The 23,709-nt window shown below is 44.8% G+C and overlaps 2 protein-coding genes and 1 non-coding gene across 4 annotated transcripts in view; 1 reads left to right on the forward strand and 2 right to left on the reverse strand.

The window, feature by feature from the left end:
• The window catches only part of ABL1 (ABL proto-oncogene 1, non-receptor tyrosine kinase), a 153,387-nt gene extending 144,022 nt beyond the window's left edge, over nt 1–9,365 (reverse strand). The window contains exon 1 of one of the 2 annotated variants that reach the window (XM_075560623.1): nt 8,592–9,365. In XM_075560623.1, the coding sequence (XP_075416738.1) occupies nt 8,592–8,727 (136 nt within the window). In that variant the 5' untranslated portion in view covers nt 8,728–9,365. The remainder of the gene's footprint in view (nt 1–8,591) is intronic. The other variant, XM_075560622.1, reaches the window with a different exon arrangement.
• Nucleotides 550–653, forward strand: LOC142460420 (U6 spliceosomal RNA). Its single transcript, XR_012786630.1, has one exon. It is a non-coding gene; the product is annotated as a U6 spliceosomal RNA (small nuclear RNA).
• LOC142459238 (uncharacterized) lies at nt 9,365–9,463 on the reverse strand. Its single transcript, XM_075560627.1, has one exon. It carries the CDS (start codon nt 9,461–9,463, stop codon nt 9,365–9,367), a length of 99 nt encoding a protein of 32 aa, XP_075416742.1.
• Nucleotides 9,464–23,709: the final 14,246 nt, after the last annotated feature.

A 23,709-nucleotide genomic window follows, 5' to 3' on the forward strand; every position in this document is an offset into this window, starting at 1 on the left:
AGTCAGATCACACACATCTAGAAGCAGGTCCTCCGTTGTTGTACTCAGGTACACTAATCAACCCATGGAGAAATCTCTTGTGTCCAGTTTCCCATCATACAATTAGGTGACGGGGAAACTGTAACTTATTCTAGACTTTTCTTACTAGGGCCAACCACCTATAACTTTTTGGGGTTTTCAAGTTCCGTATCAACCCCTCCTTTTGTTCAAGGATTTCAATTGAACGTCCTTTGTTTACATTGTCACTAATTTTTTGCATGGCTTTACATCATCTTCAGCATGGTCCAGGCTTCCATAATGGCAGTCAGTAAGTTTTAGGTCTTTAAATCCTCAGCTGTTTGGGTTTTGTTGTTCAGGTTTACTGCCTGGATTCTCAGTTGGATACCACCTGGTTTTTCACCATGTTCTGGGTCGATTTTCACCATACTATGAATATGGGATATACCAATTGGATACTCAAACCAAATGGAAGAGGAGTAACTTGGCTTTTTCAGAAAAGTTAGTTCGGGGTGCAGGACCCATCCATTATCTTACAAAAGTGTACAGCAGTGCTTGCTTCAGAAGCAAATATGTTAAATTGGAACGCTATAGAGAAGATTAGCATGGCCCCTGTGCAAGGGGTCATGCACATTCGTGAAGCACTCTACATGTTTGCAGTGGTAGCTCTGCCCCTGGCCTCATGAAAGGGGTTTTTTTTTTTGTCAATAAATATCTTTTATTAAAGTTTCTAGGAAAGGAAAAACAAAAGAAAGTGTACAATAGCAATATACACTGTGAGTCATAATACATTTGACTATACTAACATGGTTATAACAAGTAATAGTTATTCCAGTATTTATTGCTGTGTTATTATAATCATTATTACTGTTTTTATTAAAAAGGATACTTGTATATTGCATCATTAACCACAAGGTCAGCAGTTTGAAACCACCAGTCGCTCCATGGGAAAAAGAGAAGGAGTTCTACTCCTGTTAAGAGTTGCAATCTCAGGAACCCACCAGGTTTATAAGACAGTTTTACCTGTCTTATAGGCTCACTATGAGTCACAATTTACTGAATGGAAGTGAGTTTGAGTTTGAGAGTTTTCAATAGAGTTGTCAGCCATAACCTCATAGTGATCAACAGAAAGGTCAGAGCAGGATGGTTTGCCATTGGGAATATAGCCTGTCCACAAGCAGCTTTTGTTGGATCTTACAAAGGTCCTCTTCAATTTCTCCAGTGATGCTCTGTCAAGAGCAACCGGGGATGGTTGCTACTGAATGAGTCATCTCTTCAGGCTTCAGTGCTTATTACAGGGCACAGCTAAAGAACTTAGGAAAGGCTTCAAGATGAAGGAAAGTGGCCCAGAAGAAACAAATGAGAGCAATTAAGATGCAAATGATTGAGGCACTAAAATCAAGTCCCTCGGTGGATGAAAATAGATGGTTCACCCAAAAAGACATTCAGGTGGCCCACATGAAGAAATGCTCAAGTTCATCAGCTATTAAGGAAGTACAAGTCAAAACAAAGTCATATCACCCAGCATTGATAGCAAAGTTAAAACAGAAACAAACACACATGATGGCGAGGCTCTGAAGAGACTAGAACTCATACACACCTGGTGGCCTGGTAAAAATCCCTGTGGAAAGCAATATAGCCCTTCCTTAAGAAGCTGGAAACACAAAAACCCTCTGACCGAGCGATCCGCCCTCTTGATCTACCTCCTGGAGAATAAGAGCGGCGACACCAATACATCCACGCCCATGAGTTCACTGCTGTGCTTTCATAGCAGCAGAAGGATGAAAGCAAATTAAATGTCCGTTGTTAGAAGAATGGATAAACTATGATACAGACACACAAAAGAATGCTATGCAATGTTGGAAAATTAACAATGAACCTGGGAAATATCTCATAACATCGATGAACTTGTAGGACATTATGTATGCTCACTGAAATGTGTCAATCACAAAAGGACGAATACTGCATGAGACCTCTATCTCCTTAAGCGTCAAGAAGAGGTTTTCACACCAAAAGAAACATTCTTGGAAGGTTTCCAGGGATGGGAGGGTAAACAGACACTTGCTAACTCGGCTGAAGGAGAAGGCAACATGCAATGAGAGGGAGGTGAGGAGAAGCTATGGAGTCAGAGGAAGACGCCGGAAGGAGTGCAAGAGTAAGATAATGTTAAACACACTGTTCTAGAATGAGGGCTGGGGCGGGGAAAGGGAAAAAAGAGGAGCTGATCCCCAGGGCTCAATGGAAAGAAATGTCTAGAAAAGAATGATGGGATATATGTAGGAATATGTCGGATACAATTGATGTATGAATTGTAACAAGAGTCCCCAATAAAATAATTTTTAAAAAACCTCACACTATTCTGCAGTAACAGTGGTCTACAAGTAGATCCATGAACAGACAAGGAGGCTAAACTGTGTGGAAGGGACACTGGGAGTATACTCATGACTATGGTTCAGTTTGACAGAGGACATGTGTCCATGGGAATTTACCTTTGCTGCAAATATACCCGTAAATGTACTAGAGTACACACCGAAACTTACACCATCCAGTCAATTTTACTCACAGTAACCCTATGAAATAGAGGAAAACTGCCTTTTTGAGGTTTCCAAGGCTGTAAATCTTTACAGGAGCAGAGAGCCTCATCTTCCTCTTGTGGGGTGGCTGGTGGTTTCCAACTGCTGCCATTGTACTTAGCACATTGCACTTGGTGAGTAGGGACCGGGGTCTTAAAAGCTTGTAAGCAGCCACCTAAGGTCCACTTATTGTTCCCTCCTTGTCCAGAGAAAAGAATGACGAAAATCAACGACACATGAACAATTATTCTAATGGCCTAATGGGCCATGCAAATATCAGCCTCCATGACCATGACATCAGAAGCACAAGATGTTGCCTGGCTACCACTACCAATTTCTCTGAAAAGAGTCACATTAATAGGCCCTAGATAGAGTAGGTACCAAACTCAAAGTCATTATATTAAAAAAAAGGCCAGGTTTGCTGGTCAGACTGAGACTGATTGAACGCCCCAGGGTAGAGCCTTTAATTCTGCTTCAAGTCTGGACATGAATGCACCCCCTACACTCAATGCACAATCAACCAACAGACAGGTCCTTAAGGAAAACAATTAACATTAGGGAGGTATGCACACCTTAGAATAATCAACTATTTGAGCTCAAACAGGCTATATTTACCCGAGGACAAAGTTCAGAAGGGTTTAGAAAGAAGGACTGAAACAGGAAACACAGAGGAAATGGAATTAGTGATGTTACATTGTGGGGATAGCAACCAGCATGTAGCAAAATGGGGATTGTTGAAGGGAAAACTGACCTGCGTTGTAAACCTTCACTTGATTCACAATAAAACCTGAACAAGAAGATAACACAGGGTGCCTTAAACATGAGCATATACAAGGGGGCTTCAAAGAGTTTGTGGGAAAACTCCATTAGGTTTTCATCTTGTTTTTCCACAAATTTTTTGAAACCTCCTCTGATAATGTAGTGGTTACGTGTTGGGCTGCTATCCTCAAGGTCAGCAGTTCAAAACTACCAGCCCTTTTACAGGAAAAGACAAGATGGCACTTTCTATTCCTGCATAGTGTTACAATCTCAGAGACTTCCAGGGGCCTTTCTAAGCCTGCCCTCTGGGGTCTCTGAATTGATGGCAGAATTGACGGCAGTGAGTTGTAATCTGTTTAGTCAATGGAAAGGAGCCCTGGCGGTACAGTGAAATAAATACTCGACTTCAAGTCTGGGCCCCAGCTAACTGCAAAGGCAGCAATTTGAAAAGACCAACCAGACGCTCCACCAGAGAAAGCTGAAACTTTCTGTTCTATAAAGATTTACAGTCTCAGAAACCCACAGGGGCAGTTATACTCTGACCAAAAGGTCACTATGAGTCAGAATCGACTCAGTGGCATTGATTTTTTGAGTGAGAATTGATGGAACAAAGCTACTTTAAAACGAAGGGTAGGTACAAAGCAGTAATTTCAATAGCATTCGTTCAGTAAAATCATTAATCCATAGACCCTAAAGGCACGTAAGGCAAAAAGATGGTAAAATTCAACAACTCAACTCACTGCCACGGAGTCGATTCCTGCTCGAAGCGACCCTGAAAGACAGGGTAGGACTGCCACTTCACCAGAGTAGAAAGCTTACTCTTCCTCCCATGGCGTAGCTTGTGATTTTGAACTACTGACGTTTGTGGCTGGCAGCCCAAAGTGAACCCCACTATACCACCAGGGCTCGGAGATTAGACAGAGAACTATGCAAAGTCAGAAATTTATTCATCTATGTAATCTCGTGTCTATGTCTATACAGACAGAGGAGATGTTGTCAGTGCCAGATTTTATCTATTTCTCGTCCTGGTGATTTTCAAATTTCTAGTTAAAAGTTTTTAAGTTAATGAAACTGCCTAAGTAAGAACTCATTCACTGCCATGGAATGCCTCATCTTTGGAACAGCTGGTGATTTTGAACTGCTAACTGTGGGGTTAGCCTTCCAATGTCTAACCATTACCTGGACAGAGCTCCTTTCCCACCCCCACCCCCTCCCCTCAGATATATGACTGACAAACTCTTACACTGGTCTAATTCCTAGCTCACTCTTGTTAACTCACTCCTTTCCCTTCTGCTAAAATATGGATCTTCTACCCTTCATGACACATCACACCGAGACCAGAAGCACACCAGTTAAAATGATTTCACGTGGTCTCCAAGTTCTGTTCTCTTCAACTGGATACTTCATTTAAATAAGGGGAAATGGCCTTTTGCCTTTGGTCATCCTTCTTTACCTCCCCACCCATGGGCTTTCTTCTAGATGAGTACTACAGCATATTTCTTAAAACAGGCAGAGGTTTCAGGAAAGATAAGACATATTTGACTATGGGAAACAACTGGGCACTTCAACAGAGTACCTAACAGGTACACAATACACAATTCTGCATCTTCATAGTTCACATGCTGAAACCCAATTCTTAACAAACATGGGTGGATGTCATTAAAAAAAATCTCTTTTAAAATCTGATTGAATTAACTTTAATAATAGTTGCCTTTTCCAGACCTCCTAATGTGTAGGGGTGTTAGCTATAAAAATCAGTGATGGGAATCACATGGTTATCATGTTAAGAGTTATTATTAAACCAAAGCCCCATTGCTGCCAACTTGATTATGATTCATAATGCCCCTTGAAAAAAGTTCTGAGAACTGTAAAGTACTGTTGAACTTTCTTAATTTTTCAGTTAAACTCTTAATAAAACAGCAGATACTAGTGAATTTAATAAGCAATACCTTAAAGGATATAGATGTCTAACTTAAAATTGGAAGTATAGAAATATTTTTGTTTCAATTTTTTTAAGCATTAACTATAAAGGTGCTACAACTTTTAACACTGAAGACATTTATATTTAAGACATTCACTGCCATGAAAAAAGAAAAAATGTATATAAGTTTTTCTTTATTAAATCTGTAATTTCTTGACTTTGTAGGGAGATAATAATCCACAAAAAGAATTTGAAACTTAAAGGTGAACTGATTTCCATGTAAAATTTGAATATCATTGCTCAACCACCAAAAACAAATATTCAAATGAATCTTATTATGTAAAAAGGTAAATTCTTAACTTTATAAACTACTGGATGTCATCTTCTCATTCACTACCATCTAGTCAATGCTGGTTCATAGTGAGCTTACAGGGCAGGGTAGAATTGCCCCTATGAGTTTCCGAGCCTGTCACTCCTAGCTGGAGTAGAAAGCCCCATCTTTCTCCCACACAGTAGCTGGTTCTGTGGTAAAAAGACAGAGAGTAGAAAACACCATCTTACTCCCCAAAGTGGCTGGTGGTTTGGGACCCCTGACCTTGCAATCAGCAGCCCAGTGTGTAACCACTATACCACCGGGGCTTCTAGGTAGCATATTCAAAAAGAAGTTGTTGGCATGACAAAATAATAATCATTTATAAATTATCAAGGGTTCATGAGGGAGACGAGGTGGGGAGGAAGGGAGGGGGAAAACGAGCTGATACCAAGGGCTCCAATAGAAAGCCAATGTTTTGAGAATGATGATGGCAACAAATGTACAAATGAGCTTCACACAATGGATGGCTGGATTGTGATAAGAGTTGTACGAGCCCCCAATAAAATGATATTTTTTTAAAGAAAAAAAGTTCTTGGTTTTTAATTCTTCCTCATCACTACACCTTCCCCTCCCCACCCCCCAAAAGAAAAAAACCCTCCTAAGCTATATTTTCAAAGTCAATTCCATTCTTCCAGTTCTTCAGTCCAAACACCCTGGTGTCACTCTGGACATTTCTCACATCCCCCAGCGAATCCGAGAGCAAACCCAGTCGGCTCTGCTTTCAAATATTTACGGAACCTAATGCTATCACTCAGGAGCCCTGGTGGGGTAGTGCTTATGCCCAGGGCTGTGGTCCAGTTCAAAGCCACCAGCTGGTCTGTGGGGAAAGATGGGACTTTCTACTCCCTAAACAGGACCAGAAACTAATGGGGGAGCTATACTCTATACACCCTAGAGCGCTATCCGAGAGCCTCACTGTGAGTGGCATCGCCTCCCTGGCAATCCGAGTTTCTTCTGAAATCCTTCACCCACAGCCACAGCCGCGGTCATCCAAGTCACTAGCTCGCTCATCTTTTGAGATGTGGGGGGAAAACCAACTCGGAGACTGCCCTGGTAGCTTAGTGGTTATGCGTTGGGCTGGCAGTTCAAACTAACAGCTGCTCCTCGGAGAACGAAGGTATTGCGCGGGAGAAAGACGGGGCTCTACTTCAGAAAGAGTTCCAGCCTCGGAAACTCCCAAAGGCGGTTGACTCTGACCTATAGGACCACTACGAGATGGCATCTACTGGACGGCAGGGAGTTTGGATTTTCGTTACAAGCTAAGGGAGGGATTATGTCAATTAGACATTTTTGGCTAAGGGTGGAGTCCAACCTGTCAATCAAGTCGCAGCCTGCTGACACCTCCTTGATGTCAGAAGCCATTTGTATAAGAGTGGGGGATTCTGGGAACTGCCTCGCTCCAGCCCTCGGTTTTCCTGCCTGCTGGCACTCTGCCTGCTTGCCTGCCTGTCTGGAGAGGTTGACCCCAGGTAGGCTGCCAACCCAAAGAGCTGCCGGCACGCTGCCGCCACGTCTCCATTGACTCTGGATGCACGCACCTCTGCGCCCAGCGGCCTCTGATGTGCTTCTTGCTCACCAGCCTGCAGCACCGGCCTGCGGTTACGTAAGTCTGAAGAGGGACTTGGGGACTAATTCTTGATACAAAGTTAATCGAACTAATTCTTGATACAAAGCGCTTCCTAGATTGGCTTCTCTACACAACCTTAATTCTTGATACAAAGTTAATCGAACTAATTCTTGATACAAAGCGCTTCCTAGATTGGCTTCTCTACACAACCTAGCCTAACACTCAGGACCTCTTGCTTGGAGAGGCTTGTGGTTTTGAACTACTGACCCCAATGTGTAACCTACCACACCGCAAGCAAGCTCTAAATCAGCGGTTCTCAACCTGTGGGTCTCGACCCTTTAGAGGGTCGAACTACGCTTTCATAGGGGTCTCCGGATTCACAACAGTAGCAAAACTACAGTGATAAAGTAGCAATGAAAATAATGTTATGGTTGGGGGGTCGCCACCACATGAGGAACTGTAAGAAAGGAAGGCTGAGAACTGCTGCTCTATCGGGTCGCTATGAGTCAAAATTGACTGGATGGCAATGGTTTGGTCAGCACTCCAATACCAACTAAAGAGAGGAGACCGGAAGTTGAGAGCTGCTTCAGTGGGGAAAGGATGCCTCCCCGTGGAGGGTACACTAACTCGAGGCTGGGGGTCCTGGGGACACAGTGGGCTTCCCACTGGGCTACTAACTGCAAGCTCAGCTATAAAAACCCACCAGCCACTCTGAGGGAGAAAGAGGAGGCCACCTGTTCTCATACAGACTTGAAAGATAAGGCCGTCTACGCAAAAAGATTTAAAATCTCCGAACACCAACGGAGCTTGTTCTCCTGTCCTGGAGGACTGCTGTGATGGCCCTGGGGTTGGTTTGGGGGCTGACGCGTCCTCAATGCACAAGGAAGGCTGCTTCGCCATTCGATTTTTCCCACAGAAGTCCAAAGTGAGGATTTCCAAGTCGGACTTATGATGGAAAAGGTCACAGATATTTGTGCCAACTAGGGTCTGTGGTTAGGGAGTGCAAGCCCCTTTGAGAATATGGTAAAATTCACCACCCCTCCCACTCCCGTCCCCCGAAAGGTGTATGCACTCTCATGCTCTTGATGAGAACAGAATTATAAACGCACTGAACGACCAAAATCCAACCTCCTCCGGAAACTGATGGCCTGGCACCCTCAGAGCTAGATCAAGGTCAACCGCAAGTGCGACCAAGAATAAGGTAAAGCATAAGCAACTCAAAGAGTTCTTGAATCAAGCCATACAGTCACTAAGGGATTTCTTCTTATACAAAGAAAGTTCTGCCAGAAATTAGGAGATAAGCCAGATCAGGAACTTCTAGGCAGTCCTAGAAAGAACTGGCACCCAGTGCCCATCAGCTCGTTAGTGGTCTGAGTGACATACATAAAGAAAAGCACTCACCATGTTCCACGAAAACATTGCAGTGTGGACCTCCGTGCCTGGATGACTCCTTCTTCCCTGCTCCTTTGATGAAGTGCAGGGCAGGCAAACTTGGCCTTCGTTGGTCCCCAAGAACTTTTCCAGGCTGCTGCCCCATAAAGTAATGATAGGCACCCCTTTCCGGAAAAGGGTTTAAGATTTATCCCGGATGAGTCAGTCGGCTTAAAGGAAAATGGTATAGAGGTGGGATTTCACATTCACCTGAATCTCCACAAGTCAGGAAGTTGAGGTCAATCACACAAAGACATCTTCGGAAACAAGGATGAAAACCGAGTTCTGAGATGGACTCATGTGAACAGGAGTTCCGATTCTTTTCACAATTGCGACGTACTTTCACGGGCAGTTGTACCTGCAAAGCCACCCAGACGTTTGAGCCGAAGTGTGTTTTACTGGCGCAACGGCAGCGTCTTTCCTTTTGCGAGGTAAAACTTAAATCAGAAAATTTCACAGGGAATGCTGTACAAGGGTCAAGGATTCTAAAGTCATTTGGTTTCCCACATTTGGAGGAAATGTTGATCTTCTTTGTAGGCTGGGGAAGTCACCCACCGAACTTTTCCTGGGGAAGTCACCCACCCCCTATCTTAGTCTCTTCATCTTCCAACCAATTTCCTGCCGAACCCAGCTGCTGCTCCTGTGTATGGACCTTACCACGGGAAAAGGGCTCGGGGTCACCCGGATTTTCAGCGAGAGCTTGCCCTCCACCGAGTCGAAAAGGACTGCATTGCCAGCAACTTTTAAGTCCGCTTTTTAAAAGGCCGGTGGAACCAGTCCCGACTTTTCCTTTGCATTAAAGTTTGGGGCTGGGCTAAGACCAAGGGGGCCGTAGGTGACATTGGAAGTCAGGGCATTAGAAGCTCCCGGGCACAATCTGGGGGTGGAGGGGGTGTAAAGGGGGGAGAGAGGCCACCTGTCAGCAGGGAGGCAATTTGAATGAAGGGGCTCCCCCGTCAAACTTGGGTCGGGAACGGGAAGAAGGGGCAACTTGGGGGAAGGAGGAGGTTGCTGGGGTGGGGCACCGGCAGCTTCCTGCGGGACGATGCTCCTCCACGCCTCAGGGAACAGGCTGTCCCAAGTCTGAGGGGCGCGGAGACCACCCCCTGGAGCCCATAAGCCCGGATGGGGCTGTATAGGATGAAGTACTTTCTCGACCCCGAAGTCGGCAGGTTGGTGAAGCGGGGAGGAGGCCCGGCCGCCTAGCTGCCCCAAGCCTAGGGGCTCAGCCCGAGACACCCCCTCCCCCGGCCCCAGACGTTGCACCCGCAGCCGCCGCCAAGCAGTCGCACTCCCCGAGATCCACCGCGGGACCCGGCTTCCCCCGGCCGAGAGAGACTGTGGACAACTGGAGGGTCCGTCAGCGGCAAGACCCAGGAACCGGCTCCGGCTCCAGCGTTGCTCAGGCAAAGGTATCGACCCCCTCGGCCGCCATGATGGATTACGAGCCGCTCCACAACGAGGCCAGGCCCCGCCCCTGACCCCGCCCACTAGGGCGTCCCGAGGCGTCTCTCCGCGACCCGGATGCCCCGGGCACCGCTCTCGAGGAAGCCTCTCCGCTGTGTCAGGCGCTGTGTCCACCGCCTGAGATAAGCCGCGCTGAGACGACCTCTTAAATGTAACTATTCTGAGAACAAGGTGAGTAGTAGGAAGCTACCCGCCTCCTTTGTACTACCATTGGTCCCCGAAAATCCGGGTCAGGTCTCTCTCCTCTGTCCCATTGGCCAGAAGACGGTGGGGCTAGCGCTCCCAACCAACCGCTTTCGGCGCCTCTCGCAGTGCATCCTGGGAGTTGTAGTTCCTTGACGCCCGCGCTTGTCTGTCTTTGGACACCTCACACGTTCTTCTGCCCTTTGCTCTTGACTCCGAGCCTCGGTTCCGCCCTGCTAGGAGACCGTGCACGAGCCGGAGTCCAGTAGCGTTGGCCAACGTCTGGTCTACCCGACTAGTGAAAACGGACGGAGACAAAGTAAGAGAGAAACTGAGGACTGGATTTTCTTCGAACCGGAGTTGAATTCCCTGAACCCCTTTAAGCGGGGAAATGTGTCTCGCTCCTGGAAACCAAGGCTATCTGGTGCCTTTCGCCCTCGGAACCATAAGTGGTTATTGGCGTTTGGTGCCCTTGACAGTCGGTTCCGATTCGTAGCGAGAGACCTTATGTACAACAAAAAGAAATACTGCTTGGCCCTACACTATCCTCATTCGATTGCCACGGTGGAAGCCACTGTGCGAATCCACTGAGGGTCTTCCCCTTTTCCCACTGATCCTCTTCCAAACAGGACCTTCTGATGGGGTTCTCCTTCCTGGGAACTCGTCCTAAGTCCTGGTGAAGTCTCCCCATTCTTGCTTCTACAGAGCATTCTGGCTGTTTCATCTAGATCTGTTGATTCTTCTGTCATTATTTCCGTATGCTTCACCGTCACTGTAATTCAGAGGCATCCATGCTTCCTCGATCTTCCTTATTGCTACCCAGGATGGAAAGGACCATGGCTTTGGCCAAGTGCACATTCGTCCTCAAACTGGCATCTTGGCGTATTAGTACCTTAAAGACGGTTTTTGCCGTTTACCCAATACAATAATGATTTCTTGGCTCCACCTTTCATGGCGTTGATTGTGGATCCAAGTGAACTGAAATTTAAAGCTTCAATCTTTTCGACATCATGATGTTGCCTGAGGATTGTTTTAAATTGAGGTGTAACCCATACTGAAGACTATAGCCTTTGATCTTCGTCAGTAAGTGCACTTCAAGTCTTCCTCACTTTTGGCAAGCAAGGTTGTGTCACCTTCTTCTCACAGGTTAAGACTCTCCTCCAGTCCAGACACCATTCTCTTCCTTAGAGAGACCAACTTCTTGGACTATATGCTCAGCATGCAGATAGAATCAGTATAGTGAAAGATACAAGCATGACACCTTTCCTGGCTGTAAACCTTTCCTGGCTGTAGCCCCTTGTTCTTCTGTTCCAATGACTACCTATTGGTCCGTGTCAGGATCCACAGAACCACATGTTCTGAAATTCCCATTCTTTGCAATGTTATGCATAATTTGCTCTGATCCAGGAGAAAGAACATCAGTGAAACACAGGTAAAAATCTTTGTGGACCCCCGCCGCGCGTAGGGACCAGGGTCCGGTGCGGAGTGCCCCTCGTTCTGGGAAACAAACGGGGCGCGGCCGGAAAGGCGGCCGCCCCATCGCCCGTCACGTACCGCATGTTCGTGGGGAGCCTGGTGCTAAACCTTTCGTAGACGACCTGCTTCTGGGTCGGGGTTTCGTACGTAGCAGAGCAGCTCCCTCGCTGCGATCTATTGAAAGTCAGCCCTCGACACAAGGGTTTGTAAAAAAAAAACCATCTTTGTAGTATTCTCTTCTTTGGGCCAAGAGCCATCTGACGTCACAGAGCCTACATTTCACATCCTCTTCTGAGTCTGCTTTTAATTTCTGGAAGTTTCCCATCATTCCAACAATTTTTTAATCATCTCTCACAAAAATTGTATTGTGTATGATATCAGTTACACTGTTCAATAATTTCCATATTCGATTAGATTGTTTTCCTTTAAAATGGACACAAATATGGATTTCTCCCAGTTGGTTATTTTTTCAAATTTCTTCCCATAGACAATTAAGCACTTCCAGTTGAGAACACCCTTTTGCTCAAACATTTCAACTGGTATTCTGTAAATTCCTTTTTTTTTTTTTTTTTTTTACCAATGCCTTCAGTGTGGCTGGGACTTCCTTGGTTGGTGATCATAAGCTACCTAATGCAGTGGTTGAATGTCATCCAGTTCTTTTTAATACAGTGACTCAGTGTCTTCCTTTCATTTTCTGTAGACGCATTCTGTGTCATTCCACATTTTCCCAGAACATCATTCAATTTTGCAACTCAACACTTGAATTTTTTCTTTATTTCGGCTTGAGAAAGGCCAAGTGTGTACTTTCTTTTGATTTTCTAACTCCAGGTTGCACATTTCATTATAATACTGTGTTTTCTCAAGACTCCCTTGGACATCTTCTATTCAGCTATTTTAGTTTTTTATTTCTTTCACTTTATTCTTCATATGAGAGACTCTTCTGACTTCCACTTTGAGTTTTTCTTTCTTCCCTGTCTTTTTAGTGACTGCTTTCTTCATGTATGATGTTCTTTATGTCACCCCATCTCTCACCTGGTCTTCAGTCATTAATGTTCAGTGTATCAAATTCACTCTTGGGATGGCCTCTAAATTCAGATGGGATCTATTTAAGGTCATGGTTTGGCTTTCGTGGACTTATTTTCATTTTCTTTAGCTTCAACTTGAACTTGCATGAGAGCAACTGCTGATTTGTTCTGCACTCGACTCCTGGCCTTGTTCTAGGTGAACTTCACCATCATCACTTCCCACAGATACAGTCTATTGAGTCCTGTGTGTTCCATCTGGTGAGGTCTACGGGTACAGTCACCATGTATATTGCTGAAAAAAGGTCTCCTCACAATTCTAACATGAACGCTCAAGTGTCGTTTCCACCACCAAGGTCATATTTTCTGATTACTAGTCTTTGTTTCCAACTTTCACATTCCAATCACCATTCATTATCAGTGGATCATGATTGAATGATTCATTTCAGACTGCAACAGTTGATAACAACCTCCAATTCCTCCATCTTTGCATAGTGATTGGTGCATAGCTTTGAATGATAGTAGGAGTATCAACTGTTCTTCCTTACAGACATAAGGATATTATCCTAGCATTGACAGCGATATACTTTGGGATAAATCTTGAAATGTTTTTGATGATAAATGTGAGGCCATTCTTCTTCAATGTGTCATTGCTGGCATAGTAGACCTTGACATTCAAAATGGATAATACCAATCCGTTTCAGCTGAATAATACCTAGGGTTGACGACTTTTGATGTTACTAGATTCATGCATCCTACATTTCAGCTGTTAATGGGTACTTTCGGCCTCCATCCCTTCTTGAGTCCTGCCACATCAGCAGATGAAGACTTGCTCTTCCCTGATCATACTGTTTTTTTTATTAGTAAATCTTTTTATTGGGGCTCATACAACTCTTATCACAATCCATATATACATCAATTGAGCAAAGCACCCTTATACATTCATTGCACTCGTCATTCTCAAAATTCACCTTCCACTTGGGTTCCTGGAATCAGCTCGGTTTCCCTTTTTTTTCCCTCCCCCTCCCGCCGCGCTCCCCCCTTCCCCCTGGTCCCTTAATAGTTTATAAATAATTATTTTATCTTATCTTACACTGCCCGGCGTCTCCCCTCACCCACCTTCCCATTGCCCATCTCCCAGAGACGAGGTTACACATAGATCTCCAAGATCGGTTCTCCCTTTCTACACCCCCTTCCTTCCTGGTGTCGCCACTCCTACCACTGGCCCTGAGCGGTTCATCCGTCCTAGATTCCCTGTGTTTCCAGATCCCTACTGCACCACTGTGCATCCTCTGGTATAATCAGGTCCGCAAGGTAGAATTGGGGTAATGATAATTGGGATGGGAGGAAGCATTCAGGAACCAGAGGAAGGTTTTGAGTTTCATTGTTGCTACACTGAACCCTGAGTGACTCATCTCCTCCCCACTACCCCTCTGGAAGGGATGTCCAGCTGTCTACAGATAGGCATTGGGTCCCCATCACGTACTCCCCCTCATTCATAGTGATGTGATTCCCACCACCACCCTTTGTTGTTTGATAACCTGGTCTCCTCTGCCCTTCACGATCACCCATGTTGATGTGCTGCTTCCGTGTGGGCTTGGTTGCTTCTGGGCTACATGGCCACTTGTTTGCTTTAAGCCTTTAAGACCCCAGACGCTATATCTTTTTGATAGCCGGGCACCATCAGCTTTCTTCACCACGTTTGCTTACACACACGTCTGTCTTCAGTGATCATGTCGGGAAGGTGGGTCCCTGATCATACTTTAAATGTCTTCCAGCCTAAGGCCTTCTCTTCTGGCACTGTATCAATGCCCGCCCCACTGCTATCCCTAAGATTTTCATTGGTCAGATTTTTTAGAAGTGGATCATACCAGGTCCTTCTTCCTAGCCTTTGTCTGGAAGCTCTGAGGAAAATGGTCCACATGGATAACGCTACCAAAATTTGAAATGCCGGTGGCATAGCTTCCATCCATCACAATAGGATAAAATGACAAATGAGTGGAAAATATCAGAGCTAGTGAAGAAAAATCTAGCTGAAAAGCATCTGACATACTGGGAACAAATGCAATTGTTAGTTGTCTCTGGGTATCGATCAGTAGGCTCACTCATTCAGCAATAGCACTTCTCTCCAAGGCACTGCCAAGCGTAATCATAGATGTTCGAGTTGGAAGAACCTTTAAAATTAAATTTCTTTTCTTTTTTTAAAAAATGTTTTTGTTTTATTAGGGGCTCATACAACTCTTATCACAATCCATACATACATCAATTGTGTAAAGCACATCTGTACATTCTTTGCCCTCATAATTTTCAAAGCATTTGCCCTCCACTTAAGCCCTTTGCATCAAGTCCTCTTTTTTCCCCTTCCTCCTTGCTCCCCCCTCCCTCATGAGCCCTTGATAATTTATACATTATTATTTTGTCATATCTTGCCCAGTCCAACGTCTCCCTTCATGCCCTTTTCTATTGTCCGTCCCCCAGGGAGGAGGTCACAGATAGATCCTTGTAATCGGTTCCCTCTTTCCAACCCCCTCTCCCTCTACCCTCCCAGTATTGCCACTCACACCCCTGGTCCTGAAGGGATCATCTGCCCTGTATTTAAAATTAAATTTTATTTCACTTGTATTCACATAAAAATACCCACCATGTTATTCGCGAAAAAGTCCAGATCATTGGGCTTAGCAGGACTCTACAGATAGTCAGTGATCCAGAAACACCAAGGACACCTGTCATAACCCATCTTCCACAACTGAAAAACACCCTGGCCTCCTATTCTTTACTCTCCGTGCCTTCGAGTTGCACCTAGTCAAAATATACTAATTTCTAAGAAAGGTCTCCCCATCATACAGATCTTGTTTTCTCTCCTTTACCAATTCAGTATCAAATAACCATTGACATCATACTACACAGTAGATTTTTCAGAAGTTGCTACTGAAACCACCGCACCATCATAAGTGTGTATTCAGCTGCTATACGTGGGCTGATTAACCCAACATGACTGACTTATTTCAGAACTATTTCTGCTGGGTTAGAAAATGGTGCTATGCATGACGGTGGGGTAGAAGGAAGGTAAAAGGAAACAGGAATGATCTAGGAAGCAAAGCTATGGATAGAGGGATAAGCATAGTGGTGTCCGTGTGTAAATACATTCATCCATAAAAATAGAAGTATTCCCCCAGGAAGAATTTATTTCAGAGGACAGCACTGAAGCTGCATCTCAGGGAGAGGGACATGTCTGATCAGAACACATGGGAGCACATGAAAGGGGAGGAAGAGAGTGGAGCGCATCCTGACCCACCAAACCATGAGGACAATAACCCCGTTCAGAACAGCCAGTGCACAGAGTAGACCATCTAGTTGGCCCCACTATGAGACACAACGTCCCTTGCTGACCCATGGCCCTATAGGGGACAACACTGGAGACACAGTGTTGGGATTGGCCTGGTCTGGCCCCACCACACTGAGGCAAAACACTCAGGGTGTATGCAGCAGAGGTGGTGGGGGAGCAAAGCAGGGAAGTCCTGAGGGAGTGCCAAGAATAGACTTTGGGGCCAAGGTGTGGCGTCCCATCCGACTCGACCGGAGGACACTCCTAGAGGTCAAAAACCAGACCTTGAACTATTTACAGGTTTTTCTTTTTTTCTCTCTCTTTTAAAAAAAATGAATTTTTTTGTCATTAGTTTTTTGTTGTCATCATTTTGTTTTCTTTTGTCGCTTTGTTTTGCTGTATTTTTTGTGTGCATATTATTATCTCTGAGGTCTTTCTAGATAAGATAGGCTGAAGGAATGGTCTGGAAGAGAAAACAACAGGACCAATGGTTCCCGGGGTACATGGGAGAAGGGGAGGTGGGGGAAAGGAGGTGTTGACCAACCCAGGGACAAGGGAACAACAAGTGATCCACAATCAGTGGCAAGGAAGGTATAAGAGGCCTAGTTGGGATTGATCGAGGGCAATGTAACAGAAATTACTGAAACTCAAAAAAGGCTGAGCATGATAGTGGGACAAGAAGAAAGTAAAAGGAAATAGAGGAAAGAACTAGGAGGCAAAGGGCATTGATAGATGCTATAGTTTATTGTGCCAGCCTGGCCGATAAACACAAGTAGGATTAACTGAAGGGCAGAGGGATAAATGGCTTGCTTGTTCTGTGCCTCAGTTTAAAGGGGTACACTACCTGTGGGATGCCTAGCCTGTGGACTGTGTCGCTGTAAGTTGAGGTCCCTTTAAGCCCACACGATTGGAATGTTCATCTCTGGAGCTGGGGACTGACAGTTGATGACAGTTGGGGACCTGCCCTGCAGTTTGCTGCCTGGGTATATATAGCCCAGCTCTCTCTACAGAAAAAAACTGGTACCTGGCAGCTCTCAAAACTTGAAGGACTGCTAGTATCTCACTACTTTAAAATTTAACTGTTAATTTCTTGTATTATCTATCTGTATATTATTTAACGGTTTATTTCTTGAATTATATATCTATCCTTATAAATATATTTATATATAATTACTAGCAATCTGGTTTGTCTCTCTAGAGAACCCTGCCCAATACAATAGAGCTCTAAATACAGGCATGCACATATGTAAATATATTTATATATGATGATGGGGAAATAGATCTACATGCATTTATTTTTAGGTTTAGTATAAAGGTAGCAGATGGACATTTGGCCTCCACTCAAGTACTCCCTCAATGCAAGAACACTTTGTTTTATTAAATTGGCATTCCATGATGCGCTCACCTTACCGACACACTCACTGAAGACTTGTGCTTAAGCAAATGTGTGAAGAAAGTTGATGGTGCCCAGCTATCAAAAGATATAGCATCTGGGGTCTTAAAGACTTGAAGGTAAACAAGCGGCCATCTAGCTCAGAAGCAACAAAGTCCACATGGAAGAAGCACACCAGCCTGTGTGACCACGAGGTGTCTAAGGGATGAGGTATCAGGCATCAAAGAACAAAACAGCATATCATTGTGAAAGAGGGGGAGTGTAGATTGGGGTCCAAAAGCCCATCTGTAGGCAACTGGACATCCCCTTATAGAAGGGTCGAGGGAGGAGACGAGCCAGTCAGGGTGCAATGTATCACCGATGAAACATATAACTTTCCTCTAGTTCTTAAATGCTTCCTCCCAGCCCCCAGCCCCCCCACCCCATTATCATGATTCCAATTCTACCTTACAAATTGGCTAGGCCAGAGGATGTACACTGGTACAGATAGGAACCGGAAACACAGGGAATACAGGAGAGATGATCCCTTCAGGACCAGTGGTGAGAATGGCGATACCGGGAGGGTAGAGGGAAGGTAGGGTAGAAAGGGGGAACAACAGAAAAGAGGGTGAAGGGAGACATCGGACAGTATAAGATATAACAAAATAATAATTTTTAAATCATCAAAAGGTTCATGAGAGAGGCAGGAATGAGGAGGGAGGGGAAAAAACGAGCTGATGCCAGAGGCTCAAGTAGAAAGCAAATGTTAATTTTAACACACTTGGTCCTCATTATTTTCCCATTATCCTGATCCCTCTCTCCCCTTTCCTTTGGGGAAAATTTGTTTTAATTTCTTCCACATCTTGTAGATCATCATTCCCCGATTTAGCTTAAAATTGGGCAATCAGATCAGATCTCTTTCTAATACATGTTACTTACCATTCATTGGAATGCATTTCTTGAGAACCCATTCTGTTGCCAGCACTGTTCTACGTGCTGGGATATATCCAAGAAACCAAACCAAACTCACTGCCGTCAAGTCGATGCTGACTCTTGGCGACCCTGTGGGACAGGGTAGAACTGCCCTGTCCCTGAGTTTCCAAGACTGTCACTGTTGGTGGGAGTAGAAAGCCCCATCTTTCTCCCAAGGAGTGGTTTTGAACACCTGACCCTGCGAATTGCAGCCAAGCACATCACCACTACACCGCAAGGGTTCCTCTGGAATGTATCAGTGGGGGGCGGGGGATATCCTCCTTTCCTCATGGAGCGTTCATGGAAAAGGGACAGCAAATATAAAAAGCTAACACTCCAGGTTAGCCATTTCAACTTCTGAATCTAAAGCCTTTCCATGGGTTCTCTAAAGAAGGGCTTTAATACCTTTCGAAATCTTGGAGATAGAGGAGGAAGTCCAAAAGGATCGCTACTGGGGTTCCAGTTCAGACCTGCACTTTTATCCCCAACATGCTTACACATGCCTCTGCATGCAGTGGATGGTTGCAGACGTGTTCTCTCAGTAGTACACGTGCCCTTTTTAAAAACTCATTTTATTAGGGGCTCATACAACTCTTATCACAATCCATACATACAATTGTGTAAAGCACATTTGTACATTCACTGCCCTCCTCATTCTCAAAACATTTTCTCTCCACCTAAGCCCCTGGCATCAGCTCATTTTTCCCCTCCCTCCCCCCTCCCTCATGAATCCTTGATAATTTATAAGTTATTATTTTGTCATATCTTGCCCTGTCCGACGTCTTCCTTCACCCACTTTTCTGTTGTCCGTCCCCAGGGAGGAGGTCTCATGTAGATCCTTGTAATCGCTTTCCTCTTTCTAACCCACTCACCCTCTACCCTCCCAGTATCTCCCCTCACACCACTGGTCCTGAAGGGATCATCTGCTCTAGAGTCCCTGTGTTTCCAGTTCCTATCTGTACCAGGGTATATTCTCTGGTCTAGTCATATTTGTAAGGTAGAATTGGGATCATAGTAGTGGGGGAGGAGGAAGCATTTAGGAACTAGAGGAAAGTTGTATGTTTCATCGTTGCTACACTGCACCCTGACTGGTTTGGATACATGTGTCTTATTTTCCTTAAAGTGCCTTCAAAAAAGATACTTTCTATGCCCTGGGTTTGTTTTTTTGGGGGGTGGGGTGGGGGAGGATGATGACAATTTTGAGGTCAATGCTAGTACCAAATTTTTAACAAAACTCAAGTGGACGTTTTCCAAACCACTGAAGCTTTGCAACAAGTTTATGGGAATGCTATTCCATATAAAACAAGTCTTTCAGGTGGACATTGGGCCTTGACTCAAGTACACTCTTAACACAAGAACACTTTGTCCTAACAATCCGGCATTCTGTGTTGCTCACCTTCCCGACATGATCGCTGAAGACAAAATAGGTGCATAAGAAAATGTGAAGAAAGTTGATGGTGCCCGGCTTGAAGACAAGTGGCCATCTAGCTGAGAAGCAATAAAGCCCGCATGGAAGCACATCAGCCTGTGTGATCACGAGGTGTCGATGCAATCGGGTGTCAGGCATCTAAGACCCAGAACAAAACCATGCCCCAAGGTGAATGTGTGTGTGTGGGGAGGGCACGGAGACCCAATGCCCATCTGAAGACAATTGGACATGCCCTCACAGCGGGTCACAGGGAAGAGACAGCCAGTCAGGGGGCAGTATAGCAGCGATGAAACACAACTTTCCTTTAGTTCTTTGGTGCTTCCTTCCCCCCCACTATCATGACCGCAATTCTACCTTACAAATCAGATTACATCAGAGCATGCACACTGCTACAGATAAGAGCCCGCAACACAGGGAATCCAGGATACATCAAACCCCTCAGGGCCAACAATGAGAACAGAGATACCAGGAAGTTAGGGGATGGCTTGGGGAGAAAGGGGGAATCCATCACAAAGATAAATCTAGAACCCCCCGGATGAATAATGGAAAAGTGGGTGAGGGGCAACAGAGGACAATATAAGATTTGGAAATAATACTCTATAACTTATCAGGAATTCATGAGGGAGGGTAGGTGGGGGAAGGAGGGGGAAGCAACGGGGAACAAGTATCGGGCTCAAGGAGAAAGAGAATGCGTTAAAAATCATGATGGCAGCAAATGTGCAAATTGCTTGGCACACTGGATGAATGTATGGATTGTGAAAGAGATGTAAGCGCCCCCAATACAAGTATTTTTTTTTTTAAAGTCTTTCAATGGATCTAGTATCTCAGCTAAGAGAAGGAAGAGCAGCAGTCTCACTAAAAGAATCTGTGGCAAGTCCAGAAATGGTGGAAGCCTGTAGAATTAGCACTCCTGTGTGGTAACGACTTTTGATGGAATCGCACTTGGTTCTGGATCATTTTCAATTGTAAGCAAACACCATGACCTCAGCAAGCTGTCATGTTAATGGGTGCCAAACGCATTGCAGGAAGATCAGCTCATTCAAAGAACTAATCTTCCTATCAGTCTCTTAAGCAAGATCAAAGCCAATGAAGAAGACTTTGTGGAAAAAAATTGTAACTGCAAATGAGTCTTCAATTTATCAATAAAAATCCAGAGAACAAGATCCAATCTAAACAGTAACTTCTGAGGGAATTTGTCAGGCCAGTTTTGAGCTACAAAGGTCAGCTCAAATTATAGGAGCTGATTTTTTTATTCCCAATGGGACAATCTTGACTGATTTTCCTGCAGGGGACAGATCACCTCAGAGCCTTATGAAGTTTTAAGAACAGCATTGATGAGGGAAATGCCAGGAATGTTGCATTGAGGAAGGTTTCATTGTGACAACACACCTGCTTATGCTTGGGAGGCAGCAGACTCCTGTGAGCATTTCATCCAGCCCCTACAGCCCTTCTCTTGTCTCTTCATACCGCTGTGTTCTCAGAACTAAGAGCATTCAAAAGAAACACAATTTGAGACCCTTGCGGACGCCAACACTGCCATTTGGCTATAACTCAGTGTATCTTCAGGGAAAGATGAGGGATGGAGGTCCTGCCTGAAGCGTACAGTACTGAGGATGACAAGAATCAAGAACCTCACATTTTGATCACTTAAAGTTGTCTATAATTTTATTGCAATACTTGATTTACCTTAGTATTTCTCATTCATAGAAGAGGATGGTCATGTCTGCTTCCTTCCCATGGGCAGCATGAGGACCAAACTAGAGTCTTTGTATTTCCCACAGCACAGAGTCTATGTGTCACGATACTCATCTTCACTGCCAACAAGTCAATGCTGACTCATAGGGAGTGGGTTTCCAAGACTACAAATGTTTATAGGAGTAAAGTCCAGTCGTTCTCCAGTGGAGCTGCTGGTGGTTTTGAACTGCTGACCAGGCGGATCACAGCCCAACATATACCCACACCACCAGGGCTCCATATGCTTCATGATAGTTGGTGTAAAGATCAGCTGTCATTTCACCGAAAAGCTTATTCGTCTTTATTTTTGCCTTATTAGTTCTGAGCCCCTAGCCGACTGTAATATTGTTCTCTAGAGAGGTACTGTATGCTTTCACTCGCTGGATAACACTAAAGAATACTTTTGAGAACTGAAAATTAGATTCAGAGCCCAGCAAATGCCTGTCAGAGATAAATGTTACCAAATGTTGACTAAATCCCTTTAAGCTCTATCATTTTCATTAGAAGTGATTCAATTTAGTCTATTTTTTTCTCTCTTTCATAAAGCACAGGAACCACCAGGTTGCTAAAGGAATTCAGTACGAATGCACATTTTCTGCTTTCCTGTTTTCTACCTACCGGAATCATACTTAAGGAACATTGTGGCACGGTGGGTTAGAGCATTGGAGCGCTAACTGCAGATTGATGGTTCAAACTCAGCAGGCCTTCCTCAGGAGAAAGATGAGGCTCGTCCACACCTGTGAAGACTTACTTACAGCCTCTAAAAGTGAATATAAGGCCAGCCGAGTCAGAACTGACTCAATGGCAATGGATTTGGGCTTTGGAATTACACTTAATAATTGAGTGCCCTCTAGTGGGCCACAGAAAATAATCACCAAGGAGCTTTCAAACCTATCTTTAGTAGAAAATCACCATTCAGAATTGAAGGAGCAGCCTATGCCTGGAACCCAGGGAGAGATCAAGTGATAAGGATAAACTTCCACTGACTTACTGTAAGAACCAAACAAAGCCCACAGCCACCAAGCTGATTCCGACTGATAGGGTTTCCGAGTCATATGGGAGCAGCCTCATCGGCTTTCCCAGGAGCAGCTGGTAGCTTTGAACTGCCATCATTTAGGTTCGCAAATCACCACCTGCTCATCCACACCACCAGGGCTCTCGTAGCCCTTGTGAAATCCAAACCTGGGACGCAGAACCCCTCTCCTGTTCCCTCGTCTTGTGAGACTGGACAGTAGTCTCACGACACAGGAGCAATCTAAAATGACACACAGCCCAGGGAGCACTGATGAGCCTGCCAGCTAGGATGGGAAAGACAGGTCAAGTTGCTTGCTGAGTAGTTCTAAAAGGAAGTGCTGAAACTGCGCCGACCTGTGCTTCCAACCAGCATCCCTGGCGGCGTATGAGCTGGAGTTGGCTTGCTGACCACAAGGTCAGCAGCTTGGGTTCCACGGGAGAAAAGGGGGGCTTTCTGTACAACCTTAGAATCCTGCAAGGGCAGGTCTACTGTCCTAAATGGTTGCTGTGAGAAGGAAGACTTACTGGGACCGAGTTTGTGTTTGGTTCTTCAATGCTGAGTAGTGTTCACAAATAGGGACCAGTGAAACTGTCCTAAGGTTAGTTGTCCTTAGGCAACTCCAGTATGGTTGGGAACAGTCTGAGGAATTTATATCACTAAGTCTGTTTCTATTACACGCAGCTCCCAATTAGTACAAAGAACACAAAAACAGAAACCAATGGGTTTGCACATTTGTGACAGAAAATAGTTTATGACTTTACATTATTTCACATAAACAGCACTTTAAACACACCCCCCCACACACACACACATCCATCCACACAATTCCGACAGTGACCCTGTACAGGGTTCCCCAGGTTGTTTGCTGTCGTAGGAGCAGAAGGCAGCTGGAAAGGTCACACAATGGGCATCACCCACCACACCACGAAAGCTTTATCCCAACCTACACAAGGACCCCACTTTTAGTCAGAAAATGCAAAGGAATCTCCATATTCCCTATTTGCTTTTATTTGTCCCATATTTCTTAGTTTTTCTCTTAGCCCTGAATTAACTCAAGTTAATGCCTTACTGCTTCAATTATCAGAAGAAAGCA

Source organism: Tenrec ecaudatus, chromosome 10, assembly GCF_050624435.1.
Source record: "Tenrec ecaudatus isolate mTenEca1 chromosome 10, mTenEca1.hap1, whole genome shotgun sequence".
Lineage (NCBI taxonomy): Eukaryota > Metazoa > Chordata > Mammalia > Afrosoricida > Tenrecidae > Tenrec > Tenrec ecaudatus.

What these genes read in the sequence shown, in the direction of transcription:
- LOC142459238 (XM_075560627.1), bottom strand. Translation starts at nt 9,463, where the DNA reads ATGTCACCTACGGCCCCCTTGGTCTTAGCCCAGCCCCAAACTTTAATG.